The 22,708-nt window shown below is 44.3% G+C and overlaps 1 protein-coding gene across 1 annotated transcript in view; it reads right to left on the minus strand.

The window, feature by feature from the left end:
• The window catches only part of LOC106574467 (cohesin subunit SA-1), a 51,485-nt gene extending 29,785 nt beyond the window's left edge, over positions 1–21,700 (minus strand). Inside the window, exons 1-5 of the mRNA XM_045697731.2 lie at positions 21,514–21,700; positions 1,898–2,120; positions 1,584–1,704; positions 1,251–1,500; positions 1,039–1,115 (exon numbers count right to left, since the gene is read on the minus strand). Of these exons, the coding sequence (XP_045553687.1) occupies positions 1,039–1,115; positions 1,251–1,500; positions 1,584–1,704; positions 1,898–1,926 (477 nt within the window). The 5' untranslated portion in view covers positions 1,927–2,120; positions 21,514–21,700. The remainder of the gene's footprint in view (positions 1–1,038; positions 1,116–1,250; positions 1,501–1,583; positions 1,705–1,897; positions 2,121–21,513) is intronic.
• Positions 21,701–22,708: the final 1,008 nt, after the last annotated feature.

The raw sequence follows: 22,708 nt of genomic DNA on the forward strand, positions 1-22,708 counted from the left end.
TAGACCACAGATAAACATGATCAATATGTTGATCTATTACTGGGGTGAGGACATGGTGAGAGGGTAGTCTCCACTGTCCTGCAGACCACAGATAAACATGATCAATATGTTGATCTATTACTGGGGTGAGGACATGGTGAGAGGGTAGTCTCCACTGTCCTGCAGACCACAGATAAACATGATCAATATGTTGATCTATTACTGGGGTGAGGACATGGTGAGAGGGTAGTCCCCACTGTCCTGTAGACCACAGATAAACATGATCAATATGTTGATCTATTACTGGGGTGAGGACATGGTGAGAGGGTAGTCTCCACTGTCCTGCAGACCACAGATAAACATGATCAATATGTTGATCTATTACTGGGGTGAGGACATGGTGAGAGGGTAGTCCCCACTGTCCTGTAGACCACAGATAAACATGATCAATATGTTGATCTATTACTGGGGTGAGGACATGGTGAGAGGGTAGTCTCCACTGTCCTGCAGACCACAGATAAACATGATCAATATGTTGATCTATTACTGGGGTGAGGACATGGTGAGAGGGTAGTCCCCACTGTCCTGTAGACCACAGATAAACATGATCAATATGTTGATCTATTACTGGGGTGAGGACATGGTGAGAGGGTAGTCTCCACTGTCCTGCAGACCACAGATAAACATGATCAATATGTTGATCTATTACCGGGGTGAGGACATGGTGAGAGGGTAGTCTCCACTGTCCTGCAGACCACAGATAAACATGATCAATATGTTGATCTATTACTGGGGTGAGGACATGGTGAGAGGGTAGTCTCCACTGTCCTGCAGACCACAGATAAACATGATCAATATGTTGATCTATTACTGGGGTGAGGACATGGTGAGAGGGTAGTCAATCATTTAAGATTTATTTATAAAGCCCTTTTTATAATCAGCAGTTGTCACACTGTCCTTGACGTACATCAATACGTTAATACACACGTCAGTCTATCTCCACTCGCCTATCCCTCCCTCCCTCCACTCATCCAACCAATGACAGCTTTGATGCATTACCTCGTCAAACTCCTCTGTCATCTTCCTGATGATCTCAGCGTTCTGCATGTTCCGGAACATCTCGATGCGCACGGTGCCTGAAGAGGGTTACGCACAACCACAATACAACCTTTAACAACCACAATACAACCAACCTGGAAATGAGGCCTATATAAATCAGAATATTGTCTGGTGTGTAGGTAGCAGTTAACAGTAGACTATGACAGTAATACCTTTGCAGCCAGAACACTGGATGAAGAAGTTAATGAGGTCCAGTAAAGCGATGTCTCGGTCCTGCTTGTACGACTCGATCCAGTCATCAACCACAGACTGCATGGCACTCTTTCCCATTCTGACCACCTCAAACAGAGTGACAGGGTCTCCTCCCTCGCCGTTGGTCTGAGGGATCCCATTGGCCTTCCTCCCTTTAGCACCGCCTGTAGCCTTCTCCGCTGGGGACTTCCGAGGCTTCTTATTGGCTGCCTAAAAGGGGGAGGGGCAACGGATTCAGATATACAGGAAGAGACTATGTAGAGAGAAGGAACCTCGTAGAAAGGTGTTCTTACTGGTGGTCTGCCAGGCCTGCCTCTCTTCTTCTTCCCTTTAGTGTCTGTCGGGTCCTCCAGCTCACTCACACTCACACTCAGACTCACTGTGTCTGCCGCTCCGCTCTCAATGGACGAGTCCCTGCAACACACACACTTATACTGAGAGGGATACACATACACAATTCTACCCACACTCAGCGATCACAACATACACGACACACACACACACACACACACACACACACACCTACGTTCGACTAATTACCGCATCAGGGGAGTGTTGTGATCTCTTAATGAGGCTTTGGTTGACGAAGCAACAGGGAAAGACTCACTGTAGGACAGGCAGCTCAGAGGTGATCATCCTGACTGCTGCAGGGAAGGGTGTGTGTCCTCAGGAAAGGGTGTGTGTGTATGTGGTCCACTGGAGGGAGGGGTGTGGCTCGGTGCGGGGTCAGCCGTGGGCGTGTGTGTGTGTGTGTGTGTGTGTGGGGGTTACAGAAGGGTGACCAAATTCACTCAACACTGGGGACACAGCACCTCACAACACACCAGCCCCTAGAAAGAGAGAGAGAGAGAGACAGTTTAGCCATTTGTCACAAATGTCTGGGGATTTAGTTTGGAATATTCTCAACATTTACTCAACTTGAAAAACAGAACGAAAAAAGGGAGAGAAAGGAGAAAGAGTGAGTATCAGAGGAGAGATAGAAGGTAGGGAGAAGGAGAGAGATAAAGCAGGCAGAGTAGAGGAGAAAGAGTGAGTATCAGAGGAGAGATAGAAGGTAGGGAGAAGGAGAGAGATAAAGCAGGCAGAGTAGAGGAGAAAGAGTGAGTATCAGAGGAGAGATAGAAGGTAGGGAGAAGGAGAGAGATAAAGTAGGCAGAGTAGAGGAGAAAGAGTGAGTATCAGAGGAGAGATAGAAGGTAGGGAGAAGGAGAGAGATAAAGCAGGCAGAGTAGAGGAGAAAGAGTGAGTATCAGAGGAGAGATAGAAGGTAGGGAGAAGGAGAGAGATAAAGCAGGCAGAGTAGAGGAGAAAGAGTGAGTATCAGAGGAGAGATAGAAGGTAGGGAGAAGGAGAGAGATAAAGCAGGCAGAGTAGAGGAGAAAGAGTGAGTATCAGAGGAGAGATAGAAGGTAGGGAGAAGGAGAGAGATAAAGCAGGCAGAGTAGAGGAGAAAGAGTGAGTATCAGAGGAGAGATAGAAGGTAGGGAGAAGGAGAGAGATAAAGCAGGCAGAGTAGAGGAGAAAGAGGGGAAAGGGAGACACCAACTGGCCACTTTAGGAAGTGCAACAGTAAAGTCTAGAGGGGGCGTGTCGAGAGTGTGCACGTTTCAAACAGAAAGAGGTCTAATCATGTCAACAACACTAACCAATTACATTTAATCATTTCAACAACAACATTATAAATTCTAATCATTTCAAACAACGGTGATTTCAACTTAAAGTGAAGAACAAGTATCTTTGAAAAAAAATCTTCACAACAAATCCCATAACAAACCCAGAATGTTTTGTTGTCAAATCTGATCCTTTATGAAAAGGGGAAAATCATTTTTTACTGGTTAGACCCCAGAGTTTTTCACGGTTGCAAGGTCAGGAAAACTCTAGGGCTCCTTCTATAGGCTATACGTTCGATCTAACATTTGTCCTAGTCAATTTGCTTGCCTGGCTAGGAATGAACTCCTGGCCTTATGTATAGAAATAACAGTCATTACTAAATATTAGGTCTAGTGTAGTAAATATCAACGAGTGGGTGCAGTACCCTGCTTCGGCCACCAATGGCAGTATGATCCACAAAGTCCTCTCACCTCCATCAACACAAACACACTTTATACGGCTTTAACAAGGTTTTAATCATTTGAAAAATCATCTAACCTCTCAATAAGTTAAACGTGAGTTTCTGTGGTGTTTTGTCTCTTTGTTGAGTGTGTCTAGGGAGTGTGATGGAGGGTGAGTGTGTGTGCGTGGCTGAGACTGGGCTAAAACAACAGTAGGGGGCAGGCTAGGAGAGACTGTATTTAAATGTTCTCACACACAGAGAAACTGGAGTGAGTCTGTTACCAACACATGTCCTCTGTCTGTCTGCCACACACACACATGCCCTCTGTCTGTCTGCCACACACACATGCCCTCTGTCTGTCTGCCACACACACATGCCCTCTGTCTGTCTGCCACACACAGCACGGCACACAGAGAGAAGTGCTGAGAGGGAAGAGATGGTGGATTCTCAGCTCTAGCTAGGTCTATCAACTCTTGTTTATTGACGTTTGTGAAAATATACAAAATATAGCTAGTTTGTACCGGTATATAATATACATATGATCATTTATTGATTTATTTATTGATTAAAGTAAATTGTTGATTGGACTTGTAAGTAGAAAATGTCAGTATATTTTTTTACCCAATATTGGATACCATATAATGGTACACATTGAGGTTAGCTAATAAAAGGTGGTAGGATGTGAAGAGCTGTAAAAACGCTCTGAGGGAAATCCTGAATCCTCACCATCTGCTACTGTCATTATACAGTACAACCCCCTGCCACCTCACTTCTGGTAGCATCTCTCCAGGGACCACTACACTCCCACTGTTGGCTGAGATGTGTGCTCTCCATCTGTTCCTTCCTTCCTTCCTTCCTTCCTTCCTTCCTTCCTTCCTTCCTTCCTTATTCTCTCTGGACAAAAGAAGGCTAAAGCAACAGGGGAAATCTGTGTGACTGGGTTCAGACAGTGTTTGAAAGCGGCGCTGTGCGTCACCTTGGCAGAAGGCCAGAGATGGTTGTCTGCCAGAGTTGTTATTGACCATCGACTGAAGACTACTGCTGCTAATACTCCTTAATTAACATCGATCTCTCTCTCTCCGTCTCACACACTCACAAAGAAGCCTGGAGGGAGTGTCTGTTCACTGTTAAAAAGAGAGCAGCCAACACACACACACACACACACACACACACACACACACACCTGTAGTCTCTGTATTCCAGTTACTGGGCAGCTTTGGGAGCTGCCCGGGTGAGAGGTTTGTGTGTGTGTCCCTTCCTCACGGAGCAGAGCAGCTCCACAAGGAGAGACAGAGAGAGTGTGTGATTTCACTGCTTGGAGCGCTCTGAAGAACTCACCCTGACATTCCAGGTGGTGCTGTGGCATCAGGAATGTGTGTGTGTGATACCACACAGAATAACCAGAGCTTCCTCTATAATAGACTGATCCTGCTTAGAATCAATGTGAGAGATCACACACACACAGGCAGCGAGGGCTTGTATAACACGTTACAGAGACAGTTATCCAGCGCTCATATTTTATCATCTGTGGTCTGACTGAACACACATATAACTGTGTGTGTGTGTGTGCGCACGCACGTGCGTGTGTGTGTAAGCCACTTAACATGCATGACATGTACTCGGGAGGCAGGCAGGCATTGCCATGGCAACCCTTGTGGGTCATAAGCCCCCCCCCCTCCCCTGATTGGCTGAGCAGTGAGAAGGGGCCGGGTGGGGAGGGGGAGAGCGTGATAGAAGGGGGAGATTGGGGAAAGAGGAGGAGGAGAGGGACAGGGGGTAAGAAGGCACAAAAGAGATGAAGAGATCCATTGTGATCTCTGGTGATTCGTTAGACGTCCCTTTCACTGCTGTTAAGAATCTCCGCTGTTTTCAACTATAATGACCTGTCGGATAATAACACATTATCACCTACCCACATTATACAATCCTACTTCACCTGAATAAAGTCGGCCATAAGAATGCTGTCATAAATGGGAACAGGGAGAGAGTACTGCCACTAGGCTGTGGGAACTAACAGCAGCACTGAAGATGAGGAGAACACATCTCTTGGGAGGAGGAGGACAGCAGTCAACTGTAAAATATCCTATCATTTGGCAGTGCATGACCCTTCACTCAGACAGCTCCATGTGGGCGGCAGGTAGCCTAGTGGTTAGAGCGTTGGGGCAGTAACCCAAAGGTTGCTAGATCGAATCCCCGAGCTGACAAGGTAAAAATGTGTCGTTCTTCCCCTGAACAAGGCAGTTAACCCACTGTTCCCCTGTATGCCGCCATTTTAAATAAGAATTTAGTTAAATAAAGGTTAAATAAATACAAAATGTGATAGTGAGAAAAGGTGTTGCCTACATCAATAATGCATTATAACAGGCACTCTGATTCTTAGAGATCACACACACACACACAAAATGCTGCACACACTATTCAAGCTTCTGTACTCTAAAGGCGCATCACTCATAAGAAAGTGATCCTGTCCGAATCGCCCCCCCAAAAAACACCCGGGGTGTTTCCAACAGCAACTAGGCAGAGGTGAAAGAGAGAGAAATGACATATAAAAAGAGACTTCTGCCTGCAATTACTGGGCCATTCAATCTGGACCAAGACAACTAGGCCAACTAGTAAAAAAAAGGACATGATTATAGTCTCTGAAATGTCACACCATTTTCTGAAACATAAAACCCATGTCATTTGGATGAGGACTTTTGGGCATGAAATGATCCTCTGATCTGAAACAGTTGTAGAATCCAGAGAAATGAGGGCAGAGAGAGATCAGAGGAGACAGTCATGGTCCTCAAGCCACACTACGCCAGCTCTAGCTAGGACGGTACAGACTGCTCCAGCTATTTACTGTCTCATTTCAATACTGCCCAGTTGAACAGCGTAGGGTTCTTATCTCGGAGGTTCTATATGAGAGCTAACAAGCCTGGCGAGGAAGAGAGAAAGACAGAGAGAGACCATAGCATCCTTAAGAGGTATAATAACAAGAGTTTTCACCTGAGAGAGGGGAATGCCAGAGAGAGAGAGAGAGAGAGAGAGAGAGAGAGAGAGAGAGAGAGAGAGAGAGAGAGAGAGAGAGAGAGAGAGAGAGAGAGAGAGAGAGAGAGCGAGAGAGAGTGACAGAGAGCGAGAGAGAGCGAGAGAGAGTGACAGAGAGAGAGCGAGAGAGAGAGACAGAGAGACAGAGAGAGAGAGAGAGAGAGAGACAGAGAGACAGAGAGAGAGAGAGAGAGAGAGACAGAGAGACAGAGAGAGAGAGAGAGAGAGAGAGAGAGAGAGAGAGAGAGAGAGTGACAGAGAGCGAGAGAGAGTGACAGAGAGAGAGCGAGAGAGAGAGCGAGAGAGAGTGACAGAGAGAGAGCGAGAGAGAGAGACAGAGAGAGAGAGAGGACAGAGAGAGAGAGGAGAGAGAGAGAGACAGAGAGAGAGAGACAGAGAGAGACAGAGAGAGACAGAGAGAGACAGAGACAGAGGACAGAGAGAGAGAGAGGAGAGAGAGAGAGAGAGGAGAGAGAGGAGAGAGAGAGAGAGAGAGAGAGAGAGAGATCAGATTATATAGATCAAGAGTCTGAGAAGAGTGAGAATAAATTAACAAGAGATAGGAAAAGAAGGGGACCAGTATTAACCCCATGCAGGTCAATGAGAGAGATGGAACTCTCCTAACCCAGTCATGACCCCAGTCATACAAGGAAGGAGAAGCAGACAGACACCTTAAGGCAGGGGTCCCCAATTACATTCAGCTGTGGGCCGAGTTTTCCTTGAGCGGATAGTCGGGAACATAGTTTGACTGCAAGAATCCCAAACAGATACAGTCCCTTCAGAAAGCAGTCATGCCCCTTGACTTATTCCACATGTTGTTGTGTTACGGCCTGAATTCAAAATGGATTCACTTTTTTTATTTTTTTTATTCTCACCCATCTACAGTCAATAATGACAACCCTATAATTGCAAAGTGAAAACATGTTTTTAGACATTTTTTGCAAATGTATTGAAAATGAAATACAGAAATATCTCATTTCCATAAGTATTCACACCCCTGAGTCAATACCTTGTAGAAGCACCTTTGGCAGCGATTACAGCTGCAAGTCTTTCTGGGTACGTTTCTAAGAGATTATAGTGCAACATTTTCCCATTATTCTTTTCAAAATTCTTCAAGCTCTGTCAAATTGGTTGTTGATCATTGCTAGACAGACATTTTCAGTTTGACATATATTTTCAAGTAGATTTAAGTCAAAACGGAAACTCTGCCACTCAGGAACATTACTGTCTTCTTGGTAAACAACTCCAGTGTAGATTTGGTCTTGTGTTTTAGGTTATTGTCTTGCTGAAAGGTGAATTAATCTCCCAGTGTCTGGTGGAAAGCAGACTGAACCAGGTTTTCCTCTAGGATTTTGCCTGTGCTTAGCTGCATTCCATTTCTTTTTTTATCCTGAAAAACTCCCCAGTCCTTAATGATTACAAGCAAACCCATAACATGACGCTGCCACAACTATGCTTGAAAATATGGAGTGGTACTCAGTGATGGATTTGCCCCAAACACAACGCTTTGTATTCAGTAGGAAAAGTGAATTACTTTGCCACATTTTTTACAGCATTACTTTAGTGCCTTGTTCCAAACAAGATGCATGTTTTGGAATATGTTTATTCTGTACAGGCTTTCTTCTTTTCACACTGTCATTTAGGTTAGTATTGTGGAATAACTACAATGTTGTTGATCCATCCTCAGTTCTCCTATCACAGCCATTAAACTCTAACTGTTACAAAGTCACCATTGACCTCATGGTGACATCCTTGAGCCGTTTCCTTCCTCTCCGGCAACTGAGTTAGTAAGGGCGCATGTATCGTTGTTGTGTATTGATACACCATCCAAAGTGTAATTAATAACTTCACCATGTTCAAAGGGTTTTAAGAAACGTTCACTCCTAAATTTATTTAGGCTTGGCATAACAAAAAGGGGTTGAATCCCTGACATTTCAGCTTTTCATTTTTAATGAATTAGTAAACATTTCTAAAAACATAATTCCCCATTGAAATTGTATGTAGACCAGTGACAAAAAAAATCTAAATTGAATCCATTTTAAATTCAGGTTGTAATAAAATGTGGAAAAAGTCAAATGGGTGTGAATAGTCTGAAGGCACTGTACATATGCATGTATGTAAATTCAGCAAAAAAATAAACGTCTTCTCATTGTGAACTGCGTTTATTTTCAGCAAACCTAACGTGTAAATATTTGTATGAACATAACAAGATTCAAACACTGAGACATAAACTGAACAAATTCCACAGACATGTGACTAACAGAAATGGAATAATGTGTCCCTGAACAAAGGGGGGGGTCAAAATCAAAAGTAACAGTCAGTATCTGGTGTGGCCACCAGCTGCATTAAGTACTGCAGTGCATCTCCTCCTCATGGACTGCACCAGATCTGCCCGTTCTTGCTGTGAAATGTTACCCCACTCTTCCACCAAGGCACCTGCAAGTTCCCGGACATTTCTGGGGGGAATGGCCCTAGCCCTCACCCTCCGATCCAACAGGTCCCCAGACGTGCTCAATGGGATTGATCCAGGCTCTTCGCTGGCCATGGCAGAACACTGACATTCCCGTCTTGCAGGAAATCACGCACAGAACGAGCAGTATGGCTGGTGGCATTGTCATGTTGGAGGGTCATGTCAGGATGCGCCTGCAGGGAGAGTACCACATGAGGGAGGAGGATGTCTTCCCTGTAATGCACAGCGTTGAGATTGCCTGCAATGACAACAAGCTCAGTCAGATGATGCTGTGAGACACTGCCCCAGACCATGACGGACCCTCCACCTCCAAATCGATCCCGCTCCAGAGTACAGGCCTCGGTGTAACGCTCATCCCTTCGATGATAAACGCGAATCCGACCATCACCCCTGGTGAGACAAAACCGCGACTCATCAGCGAAGAGCACTTTTTGCCAGTCCTGTCTGGTCAGGCGACGGTGGGTTTGTGCCCATAGGCGACGTTGTTGCCGGTGATGTCTGGTGAGGACCTGCCTTACAACAGGCCTACAAGCACCCAGTCCAGCCTCTCTCAGCCTATTGCGGACAGTCGGAGCACTGATGGAGGGATTGTGCGTTCCTGGTGTAACTCGGGCAGTTGTTGTTGCCATCCTGTACCTGTCCCGCAGGTGTGATGTTCGAATGTACCGATCCCGTGCAGGTGTTGTTACACGTGGTCTGCCACTGCGAGGACGATCAGCTGTCCGTCCTGTCTCCCTGTAGCGCGGTCTTAGGCGTTTCACAGTACGGACATTGCAATTTATTGCCTTGGCCACATCTGCAGTCCTCATGCCTCCTTGCAGCATGCCGAAAGCACATTCACGCAGATGAGCACGGACCCTGGGCATCTTTCTTTTGGTGTTTTTCAGAGTCAGTAGAAAGGCCTCTTTAGTGACCAAAGTTTTCAGAACTGTGACCTTAATTGCCTACCGTCTGTAAGCTGTTAGTGTCTTAACGACCGGTCCACAGGTGCATGTTCATTAATTGTTTATGTTAATTGAACAAGCATGGGAAACAGTATTTAAACCCTTTACAATGATGATCTGTGAAGTTATTGGGATTTTGGCGAATTATCTTTGAAAGACAGGGGCCTGAAAAAGGGACGTTTCTTTTCTTGCTGAGTTTACGCATATATATATAAATGTACAGTTCAAGTCAGAAGTTTACATACGCCCTTTGCCAAACACATTTAAACTCAGTTTTTCACAATTCCTGACATGTAATCCTAGTAAAAATACCCTGACTTAGGTCAGTTAGGATCACCACTTTATTTTAAGAATGTAAAATGTCAGAATAATAGTAGAGAGAATGATTTATTTCAGCTTTTATTTCTTTTATCACATTCCCAGTGGGTCAGAAGTTTACATACACTCAATTAGTATTTGGTAGCATTGCCTTTAAATTGTTTAACTTGGGTCAAACGTTTCAGGTAGCCTTCCACAAGCTTCCCACAATAAGTTGGGTGAATTTTGGCCCATTCCTCCTGACAGAGCTGGTGTAACTGAGTCAGGTTTGTAGGCCTCCCTGCTCTGACACGCTTTTTCAGTTCTGCCCACAAATGTTCTATGGGATTGAGGTCAGGACTTTGTGATGGCCACTGCAATATCTTGACTTTGTTGTCCTTAAGCCATTTTGCCACAACTTTGGAAGTAGGCTTGGGGGTCCATTTAGAAGACCCATTTGCGACCAAGCTTCAACTTCCTGACTGATGTCTTGAGATGTTGCTTCAATATATCCATATAATTAAATTAATATATAATTTTCCTCCCTGATGATGCCATCTATTTTGTGAAGTGCACCAGTCCCTCCTGCAGCAAAGCACCCCCACAACATGATGCTGCCACCCCCGTGCTTCACGGTTGGGATGGTGTTCTTCGACTTGAAAGCGTCCCCATTTTTTCTCCAAACATAACAATGGTCATTATGGCCAAACAGTTCTAGTTTTGTTTCATCAGACCAGAGGACATTTCTCCAAAAAGTACGATCTTTGTCCCCGTGTGCAGTGGCAAACTGTAGTCTGGCTTTTTTATGGCGGTTTTAGAGCAGTGGCTTCTTCCTTGCTGAGCGGCTTTTCAGGTTATGTCGATATAGGACTCGTTTTACTGTGGATATAGATACTTTTGTACCCGTTTCCTCCAGCATCTTCACAAGGTCCTTTGCTGTTGTTCTGGGATTGATTTGCACTTTTCGCACCAAAGTACGTTCATCTCTAGGAGACAGAACGCATCTCCTTCCTGAGCAGTATGACGGCTGCGTGGTCCCATGGTGTTTATACTTGCGTACTATTGTTTGTACAGATGAACGTGGTACCTTCAGGCGTTTGGAAATTGCTCCCAAGGATGAACCAGACTTGTGGAGGTCTACAATTTTTTTGTCTGAGGTCTTGGCTGATTTATTTTCATTTTCCCATGATGTCAAGCAAAGAGGCACTGAGTTTGAGGGTAGGCCTTGAAATACATCCACACCTCCAAATGATTAGCTTATTAGTCAATTAGCCCATCAGAAGCTTCTAAAGCCATGACATAATTGTTTTGAATTTTCCAAGCTGTTTAACCTGTTAGGGCTAGGGGGCAGTATTGACACAGCCGGATAAAAAACGTACCCAATTTAATCTGGTTACTACTCCTGCCCAGTAACTAGAATATGCATATAATTATTGGCTTTGGATAGAAAACACCCTAAAGTTTCTAAAACTGTTTGAATGGTGTCTGTGAGTATAACAGAACTCATATGGCAGGCCAAAACCTGAGAAGATTCCATGCAGGAAGTGGCCTGTCTGAGAAGTTGTGTTTCATCTTGGCTCTTTTTATTGAAGACTGAGGATCTTTGCAATAACGTGACACTTCCTACGGCTCCCATAGGCTCTCAGAGCCCGGGAAAAAGCTGTTCGATATCGAGGCAGGCTCTGGCTGAAACACTTTATCGCTTTTGGCAAGTGGCCGCTCAGAGTACTATGGGCTTAGGCGCGTGCCCGAGTCGACCGAATGCTTTATTTTCTTTTGTCTGTTTACCTAAACGCAGATTCCCGGTCGGAATATTATCGCTTTTTTATGAGAAAAATGGCATAAAAATTGATTTTAAACAGCGGTTGACATGCTTCGAAGTACGGTAATGGAATATTTAGAATTTTTTGGTCACGAATTGCGCCATGCTCGTCACCCTTATTTACCCTTTCGGATAGTGTCTTGAACGCACGAACAAAACGCCGCTGTTTGGATATAACTATGGATTATTTTGAAACAAACCAACATTTGTTATTGAAGTAGAAGTCCTGGGAGCGCATTCTGACGAAGACAGCAAAGGTAATAACATTTTTCTTATAGTAAATCTGACTTTGATGAGTGCTAAACTTGCTGGGTGTCTAAATAGCTAGCCCTGTGATGCCGGGCTATCTACTGAGAATATTGCAAAATGTGCTTTCACCGAAAAGCTATTTTAAAATCGGACATATCGAGTGCATAGAGGAGTTCTGTATCTATAATTCTTAAAATAATTGTTATGCTTTTTGTGAACGTTTATCGTGAGTAATTTAGTAAATTCACCGGCAGTGTTCGGTGCGAATGCTAGTCACATGCTAGTCACATGCTAATGTAAAATGCTGGTTTTTGATATAAATATGAACTTGATTGAACAAAACATGCATGTATTGTATAACATAATGTCCTAGGGTTGTCATCTGATGAAGATCATCAAAGGTTAGTGCTACATTTAGCTGTGGTTTGGGTTTATGTGACATTATATGCTAGCTTGAAAAATGGGTGTCTGATTATTTCTGGCTGGGTACTCTGCTGACATAATCTAATGTTTTGCTTTCGTTGTAAAGCCTTTTTGAAATCGGACAGTGTGGTTAGATTAACAAGAGTCTTATCTTTAAAATGGTGTAAAATAGTCATATGTTTGAAAAATTGAAGGTTTTGCATTTCTAAGGTATTTGAATAACGCGCCACGGGATTACACTGGCTGTTGAGTAGGTGGGACGCTTGCCCATAGAGGTTAAAGGCACAGTCAACTTAGTGTATGTAAACTTCTGACCCACTGGAATTGTGATACAGTGAATTATAAGTGAAATAATCTTTCTTGGAAAAATGACTTGTGTCATGCACAAAGTAGATGTCCTAACCGACTTGCCAAAACTATAGTTTGTTAACAAGAAATTTGTGGAGTGGTTGAAAAACGACTTTTAATGACTCCAACCTAAGTGTATGTACACTTACATATAATATATCACACACACACACACACACACACACACACACACAGCCTTCAGCTATTTGACCAAAAAGGAGAGTAATGAGAGCTGCATCAGATGCCTGGCCTCCACAATCACCCAACCTCAATTGAGATGGTTTGGGATGAGTAGGGGCTCAGAGGGAACGATAAGCAGTCAACAAGTGCTCAGCATATGTGGGATCTCTTTCAAGACTGTTGGAAAAGCATTCCAGGTGAAGCTGGTTGAGAGAATGCCAAGAGCGGTCAAAGCTGTCATCAAGGTAAACAGAGGTTACTTTGAAAAATCTCAAATCAAAATATATTTTGATTTGTTTAACACTTTTTTGGTTACTACATGAGAATCCATTTGTGTTATTTCATAGTTGATGTCTTCACTATTATTTTACAATGTAGAAAATATTCAAAATAAAGGAAAACCCTGGAATGAGTAGGTGTGTCCAAACTCGAGTGGTACTAAAGTATGTATATATGTATTTATTTAAAATAAAATCCCAGGTGGATTTTCTCCTATTGGAGAACCCTGTTGTGAAGGGTAATGACATGACGGGATGAAGTGTCTCACACACAACCTATTTCTTTCACTCACTCACCATCCGTCCATCTTTTCCCTCTCCCTCTCTCTCTCGCTCCCTCTCTCTGCCAATCCCACATGGAACGAGTCTTTAAGCAACAGCGTAGTAGATATTGTAGTGAATGTGTGTGTGTAGGTGGAAAATCTGTCAATATGCCCTTGAGCAAGGCACTTAACCCTAATTGCTCCTGTAAGTCATCCTGGATAGGAGCGTCTGCTAAATGACTCCAATGTAATATAAAGGGAATAACATGTCTCCTCACTGTGTCCAGCCCATTGGCCATGAAAAAAATAACTTCCTCATTTTCATTTTCTGGTCCCTTGAATCATGACAATAAACTCATGCCCCCTTGACAAATGAGTGGAGCTCCCCTGGCCTGCTCTAAGGTATCTGTAGTGGGGGTTCACTTAATAATGCAGCATCATGGTCTCTATATTACAGTAATACAGTGCTTTTACAGAGCTCTAGAGTAGGCTTTGGGTTGCAGGCTCTACAATAATACAGTGCTTTTACAGAGCTCTAGAGTAGGCTTTGGGTTGCAGGCTCTACAATAATACAGTGCTTTTACAGAGCTCTAGAGTAGGCTTTGGGTTGCAGGCTCTACAATAATACAGTGCTTTTACAGAGCTCTAGAGTAGGCTTTGGGTTGCAGGCTCTACAATAATACAGTGCTTTTACAGAGCTCTAGAGTAGGCTTTGGGTTGCAGGCTCTACAGTAATACAGTGCTTTTACAGAGCTCTAGAGTAGGCTTTGGGTTGCAGGCTCTACAGTAATACAGTGGGTTTACAGAGCTCTAGAGTAGGTTTTGGGTTGCAGGCTCTACAGTAATACAGTGCTTTTACAGAGCTCTAGAGTAGGCTTTGGGTTGCAGGCTCTACAGTAATACAGTGCTTTTACAGAGCTCTAGAGTAGGCTTTGGGTTGCAGGCTCTACAGTAATACAGTGGGTTTACAGAGCTCTAGAGTAGGTTTTGGGTTGCAGGCTCTACAGTAATACAGTGCTTTTACAGAGCTCTAGAGTAGGCTTTGGGTTGCAGGCTCTACAATAATACAGTGCTTTTACAGAGCTCTAGAGTAGGTTTTGGGTTGCAGGCTCTACAGTAATACAGTGCTTTTACAGAGCTCTAGAGTAGGCTTTGGGTTGCAGGCTCTACAATAATACAGTGCTTTTACAGAGCTCTAGAGTAGGTTTTGGGTTGCAGGCTCTACAGTAATACAGTGCTTTTACAGAGCTCTAGAGTAGGCTTTGGGTTGCAGGCTCTACGGTAATACAGTGCTTTTACAGAGCTCTAGAGTAGGCTTTGGGTTGCAGGCGCTACAGTAATACAGTGGGTTTACAGAGCTCTAGAGTAGGCTTTGGGCTGCAGGCTCTACAGTAATACAGTGGGTTTACAGAGCTCTAGAGTAGGTTTTGGGCTGCAGGCTCTACAGTAATACAGTGGGTTTACAGAGCTCTAGAGTAGGTTTTGGGCTGCAGGCTCTACAGTAATACAGTGCTTTTACAGAGCTCTAGAGTAGGCTTTGGGTTGCAGGCTCTACAGTAATACAGTGCTTTTACAGAGCTCTAGAGTAGGCTTTGGGTTGCAGGCTCTACAATAATACAGTGCTTTTACAGAGCTCTAGAGTAGGTTTTGGGTTGCAGGCTCTACAGTAATACAGTGCTTTTACAGAGCTCTAGAGTAGGCTTTGGGTTGCAGGCTCTACAGTAATACAGTGCTTTTACAGAGCTCTAGAGTAGGCTTTGGGTTGCAGGCGCTACAGTAATACAGTGGGTTTACAGAGCTCTAGAGTAGGCTTTGGGCTGCAGGCTCTACAGTAATACAGTGGGTTTACAGAGCTCTAGAGTAGGTTTTGGGCTGCAGGCTCTACAGTAATACAGTGGGTTTACAGAGCTCTAGAGTAGGTTTTGGGCTGCAGGCTCTACAGTAATACAGTGCTTTTACAGAGCTCTAGAGTAGGCTTTGGGCTGCAGGCTCTACAGTAATACAGTGGGTTTACAGAGCTCTAGAGTAGGCTTTGGGCTGCAGGCTCTACAGTAATACAGTGCTTTTACAGAGCTCTAGAGTAGGTTTTGGGCAGTGGGTTTACAGAGCTCTAGAGTAGGTTTTGGGCTGCAGGCGCTACATAAAAAAACAAAAAGGTTTCTAAAGATGTTTTATTTTTTTAATCTCAAGAGAAAAAGCAACCAAGCAAGAAATACCAGTAGGCAAGAAAGAAGATTCTCTCTGCAATGGCCGCCTGGCTCGCTGCAGCTATCGCAAAATGGAGACGCAAAGAGAGAGCGAGGGAGAGTGAAATGGAGGAGAGAACAAGAGCACAAAGGGAGATCAGCGGGAGCAGAGGAGGAGAGAGGGGAGGGCTGGGGGAGCAAGAGACTCATTAGTTTGTCTCTCATCTTTCTGCCTCTCTCGCTCTCTCACCTTGACCCACATTCACTGTCTGTTGCTACACACACACACACACACACTTCTCCAGCTGAGGTTATTATACCCTAATGACATAAGAGGCTCCAGAATGTTATCATTTTACTACAGAGAACCCATTACTGTGACTAGCAGAATCACTGTCTGTGTGTGTGTGTGTGTGTGTGTGTGTGTGTGTGTGTGTGTGTGTGTGTGTGTGTGTGTGTGTGTGTGTGTGTGATAAAGACTGGGTTCAAGAGCACTGCATATCCAGGGCTCTCTGGAGCCTGGTCATGAAGTCATCCTATGAAGTCAGATGTTTGTTTGGCCAAAGGTGCTTGGTTTACCTTGAGATGCTACTGGGGGAAAGTGACATTTCCAGGTTGTCAATGTGCTAGTGTGACTGTCCAGACATAGCACCCAGGGCCTGACCTCTCATCATCTCAACTCTAGACTGTATAATCTCACTGAGCTAAAGCCTCAACCTCCTAACATTAGACTTCAGGTCCCTGACAGGCAATGTTCATCATCCATGAGGGATGTTTACCAGACCGCTCCTGATACACTGGTAATGGGCTAATCTGGTAATCTGGGGTTAGAAGGGGTAGTTTAATCTATTGTGGTACAGGGAAAACCTTAATCCCACACGAGACTATGAGGGCAGATGACGTGAACAACACACACACCCTTAATCTGAGTGCGAGCCGGCTTTCTCCGCCAGAAAATCTCAGGAGCATGATATAGGCTAGGCAGACAATGATGTAAAATGTGTGTGTGTGTGTGTGTGTGTGTGTGTGTGTGTGTGTGTGTAACTGTACTTTATTGATCCCCTGAGGGTAGGCCCACATTAAATGTGTCACCAGCAGTAGTAGTGTTGGGGAATAATGTGCTACAAAAACTAATCAGCCAAGCATCGGCTGGAGAAATATTAGCAGCATCATCATGTTAGCTTTAGATGCTATGCTACCGTGCTGAAACATACTTGACTGTGTGCTGTCAATGCCTTTAGATACATACATTTAACGTTACAGTAGTATAACCACCTGGGTGTTGAACCAAGTAGCCAACAAGTACACCAGTCTGCTAGGACTCAGGGAATGATATTAATCAACCATGTAGCCAACAAGTACACCAGTCTGCTAGGTCTCAGGGAATTATATTAATCAACCAAGCGTAGCGCTGGACAGGAAAAATGCTTCAGAGCATTTTCAGTCCCACATTCTCTCTCTCCATCTGATGCTACAGGTCAACTAGCCAACCCGCTAATCATCCGCTAGCCAACCCGCTAAACATCCGCCAGCCAACGATCGACCAGCCAACACGCTAAAGATCCGCCAGCCAACACGCTAAACATCCGCTAGCCAACCCGCTAAACATCCGCCAGCCAACCCGCTAAACATCCGCTAGCCAACCCGCTAAACATCCGCTAGCCAACCCGCTAAACATCCGCCAGCCAACGTGCTAAAGATCCGCCAGCCAACGCGCTAAACATCCGCCAGCCAACGATCGACCAGCCAACCCGCTAAAGATCCGCCAGCCAACCCGCTAAACATCCGCTAGCCAACCCGCTAAACATCCGCTAGCCAACGCGCTAAACATCCGGCAGCCAACCCGCTAAACATCCGCCAGCCAACGCGCTAAAGACCCGCCAGCCAACCTGCTAAACATCCGCTAGCCAACCCGCTAAACATCCGCTAGCCAACCCGCTAAACATCCGCTAGCCAACCCGCTAAACATCCGCTAGCCAACCCGCTAAACATCCGCTAGCCAACCCGCTAAACATCCGCTAGCCAACCCGCTAAACATCCGCTAGCTGATTACACCACAAACTACTAGCTAAACTAGGCCTACACCACAGCCAACTACACAACAACCAGCTAGCTAACTACACCACAGCTTACTATGCAACACAACCAGATAGCTAGCTGGTTCTGGTGTAGTTAGCTAACTAATAGCATCAGATTTTTCTAATGCCAATTAAAGCTAAAGTTTTTATTTTACTGCGAGTGGTCCTGACAGCTTCCCTGTATACATACCATTTGCTTTAGCTAGCTTCAAGATGTCCTCATTCTAAAGAGACATGGGGCCTATTCTTTCAGCGAAAACGCTTGATATTGGTCATTCACTAAAACTGAAATAATACTTTCTTCACACACACACAGCTAAATCTGGATTCAGCTTGGATTCAATAACAATGTCTAAGCCAAGTCTGCTGAAGTCAAGGAAAACGCTCTGGAGCTCTGTAATGGCAACATGTTACAGTATAATTTATGGAGTAATTGGCCTGACTATAAAATACTATTTCAGTCACAAATCAAAACTGGTTCATTAGCACAAATCAACAAGTTATTACAAAGGAATAACTTACTATAAATACACTAGTCATTACACAGGCCCACACCACCAAAGATTTTAGTAAAAGGAAATATTATATATATATAAGGAATTTAGCTTTGGTTAAAAAAGACTAAAATCACAAGGAAATTAGTTAAAATGACTTAGAAAATCTGTTTGTTTATCCCATGTGTAACTCTGTGTTGTTGTTTGTGTCGCACTGCTTTGCTTTATCTTGGCCAGGTCGCAGTTGTAAATGAGAACTTGTTCTCAACTGGCTACCTGGTTAAATAAAAGGTGAAATACATTTTAAAATGTATTCCCACGAATAACAAAGAGAGACATGTCTCATGTCTCAATGTAATCAAGATATGAAATGACTGTTCTTTTAAAATACAACCACTTTTTGGGCTTAGTTGTGGTCAATTTGCAGTGTACAAATTATTAAATGATGTTCCGATCCCTCGACCATCCTCTGACAAAAACCGTCCTGTGGATGAATCTAGCTGCCAACCCCTGTTTTAATGTAGACTGCCTGACCTACTGCTGCATAACAGTCTGGTCTGGATTACTGCACTGGGCCCAGGGCAGGATGACCGGATGTCATTGTTTTCAATGAGAGCGACGGTAACTTCCGCCAATTTCCGCTCACGTTCCTTACAGACCAGCCACTCCAGTGTTTCCCCTGCCTTTGAATAGGTAAGGAGGGCTCCCCACTTAGCTCTTCCCCTGGTCTAAACAAATTCAATGTTTTGCTCAAGGTCCTACATGTGGCCTAGCCTAATGCCACGATTACACCAGGCACTACCTTTAACGATCAAACTACCGGATACCATACAGTTTCTATGGGTGGTGCAGACAAGGATACATTTAATGGTCGGCGACTACGAGCTTGGCGACCAAGTTTATGCAAATTAGCAGCTAGTATTAGCAGTAGTAAAGGAATAAAAAATATGAAAAACTATTTAATGCTGTTTGAAGCGGTAACGTTGCCTTTTAATCCATGACTACAACCTCCAGTTAACGTATGTGTAAACAGCAGCTTGCTAGTCTTTCCTGATTGGTTCACGTTCATTGAAAACATTATTTGCCTAGAAACCGAGACTAATCTGAACAGATGTTTTTGGATAACATTGTTAAGCTATTAGGAAAGCTATTTCAGGGAATTTCTACTCCATGTTCTTCAAAAACCACTATATATATTTTTTTTTTATTACGCTACATTACGTTTTAGTAATTTAGCAGACAGTCTTATCCACATAACCAGGGCTTGACATCAACCTTTTTTTTAGCAGAAAATGTATGACACAATCTGTGCATTCAACTAGAGTAGGTAAAACAATGACATCATGAGCTGAATCAGTGCTGGTGAAAGTGATGGCAATACAAGTCTAACAGGTAAGGGAGGCTCAGTGGTAGAGGTGCCGTCTGAAGAGATAGACTTTCAGACTGTTGCAGATGGGCAGCATCTGTGCTGTAGACCTATTGCTAAAATGTTAGGTTTGTAGACTTGTATCCCAGCCCGACTCAACAAAGTCAATAACTGGGCTGCTCAGAGAACTACTGTATGTATACCCCATTGTATTGAACCGTTTCCATTTCAAGTTTATTTGCCATATGTAATAGGTTAGTCATACACTGGAAATCTTACCAAGTCACACTACTCAACCAATAACTGTCAAGAACAGCCCTGCCAGGTGATCATATCCTGGCCTGCCATATCCTGGCCTGCAGTGTGTGGTGTTTTATGGCTGTGTACTAAATATTGCCAGTCTATGTTGTATGTTCTACGCAAAAGGAGACGAGGAACATTACAATGTGGGACAATAAAGTTGTATTGTATCTCTAGCACCAGTGGTAGTTTACAGTCAGTTGGTCTTCCAGGATGCATAGCCTACAGTAGGCTGCTAGTTCAGTCTGCTGGTGTTAAGTCACATGGCTCAGCTTGTTGCATAACCACTTTGTTTACAATCAGTGAATGATCACTGGGACACAAGCTGTCCGTATAGCCTTTCACCGTAAACATCACACTCTAGACTCTATACAAAGAGCAGTGAAGTTGGGTGTGTAACACAATCTTCAAAGAGTTAGGCTTAAGGTAGCCAGCTAGCTCACTTGGCCAAATATTCTCAAACTCCATATTTCCAAGTTAATTAATAAAGAAAGATGTGGATATGAAACGGTATAAGTGAACAGATCTCCTCATTAACCCATAACTGGCTTGTGACAGAAGAATGGATGGTTGTGAGAGTGAGGTCTGGAGTGGGGAGCATGGACACCAACAGGACTGAAACCCATCCCCCCTCACACACTTCCCCGCTAAATTTCCTTCAGCAGAGAAAGGGGCGGAGTGGCTTAGCAAACTAGCTAGCTGCACGTACAAAAAAAAATAATATACTAGTCAAAATATTGCAATTTGTCAAGAATGCCAACGTTGAACCTCGGCACAATAAGTAACATGTCAAAACAATGGGTGGGAAAACAGGAAACAATGTTGCTAACGTTACAGGTGACATTTCTGCAGGATTTCTACGAATGGCGTGATAGATTGGCAAGGATGGATGTCAAATAGCACTGGTGACAGCAACCTGACTAACACTAACGTTACCTCGCTCCCAAATGTATGACCCGACACATATGCAATGAATTAGGGTTAGCTAGCAACAATAGCAATGTCTGGCTAGGTCGCGCAGGCGGCACTGTAACGTTACAATACGGTTCTGCATTCAACATTCTGTTGACGCTTTGAATCTGCCCGTCTATCAAGAGCAATAAAAACACGTCCCACCCATTGGCTTAGTAACGGGAAAACTAAGGGCGAGTGATTAAAAGTGATTCTAGCAAAACACAGCGGTCAAGTCTCTCGTGCGTTGTTGCGATCTGACATGTTGAGACATTCCTGCTAATGGCCCTCGATCATGTAGCTAGCTAGCCGAACAGAGGGAAGAGAGAGAAAGCACATCCAGCTCCCTCTCCGCTAGCTTGCGGAGCAGCACCCATCCCCCTCCTCTCTCCCCATCCCTCTCTCGCTCTCTGAATCCACCATCTTGATTCTGAGACCCGTCTCCCCTTTCCCACAAGCCAAAAACACAACCAAAATACCAACAAACTCACCTTTACCGGCCATTGACCAATCGATTACTGTCTTCCGAAATAAAATAATCGATATATCTGATAAAAGTGTGTAGATTTTAATATTGTAAATATGTCGTGAGAAGCGGGAACCGCGCCTTGGAACAGAAAGGAACAATCCTAAACTGCCATCTGGTGGAGCCTTCCTCGCTGTAATGCTGTTCTGGTGGCGCAGCCTCTCACTGCAACCTTACTGCCTCCTGGCGGACACAGACGAGATTACAACAACGGGTGCGCGCCGCGGGGGCGAGGAGAGGGGAGGCACTGCAGGACCCCGCGAAAAGAGGGAAACAGTGGGGGGCGCGCTCAGAGCCACGGGCACGCGTAGAAGGGAGGGGCGAGCTAGGCTGGCAGTGTTTTGGTCGGTGGTTTGATGGTGAGTAGGCCTTAACAGAGGACACATGTAGGAGGCTATAACATCTAGATTACCCCTCAAAACACCATTTACCAGGCTACAATACACACATGTCACAGTGTTAGTGCAGTATCTTGCCTGAGACCTGAAGAGTCATGTTAGCTCCAAGTTGTAATGCCTAGGCTTTAGCTCAATGGGCTAAGATGGTCTTGAAGTGCAAAGATGATCTGGGTTCAGTATCTGATCTGTCAAAAATCTCTCTCTCTCTCTCTGGTTTTATTTAGCTTGTCTACATTAGTTGGTCCTGTTGAGGTGAGACAATCTCAATATCTGCGACATACAGTGGCTTCAGAAAGTATTCACACCCCTTGACTTTCTCCACATTTTGTTGTTACAGCCTGAATTTAACATGTATTAAATGTAGATGTTTTTGTCACTGGCCTTCCACACAATAACCCATACTGTCAAAGTGGAGTTAAGTTTTTCGAAATGTCTTGAGTCAATAAGTGTTCAACCCTTTGTTATGGCTAGTCTCAATAGGTTCAGGAGTAAACATTTACTTAACAAGTCACATAATGTGTTGCTTGGACTCTGTGATCAATAATAGTGTTTAACATTGTTTTTTTTATACCTGTACCCCACCACAGGAGGTTGGTGGCACCTTTATTGGGGAGGAAGGGCTCGTTGTAATGGCTGGAGCAGAATGAGTGAAATATCAAATCCATCAAACACATGTTTTCCATGTGTTTGATGCCTTTCCATTCGCTCCGTTCCAGCCATTATTATGAGCTGTCCTCCCCTCAGCAGCCCCCACTGTACACC

Source organism: Salmo salar, chromosome 16, assembly GCF_965601325.2.
Source record: "Salmo salar chromosome 16, fSalSal1, whole genome shotgun sequence".
Classification (NCBI taxonomy): domain Eukaryota; kingdom Metazoa; phylum Chordata; class Actinopteri; order Salmoniformes; family Salmonidae; genus Salmo; species Salmo salar.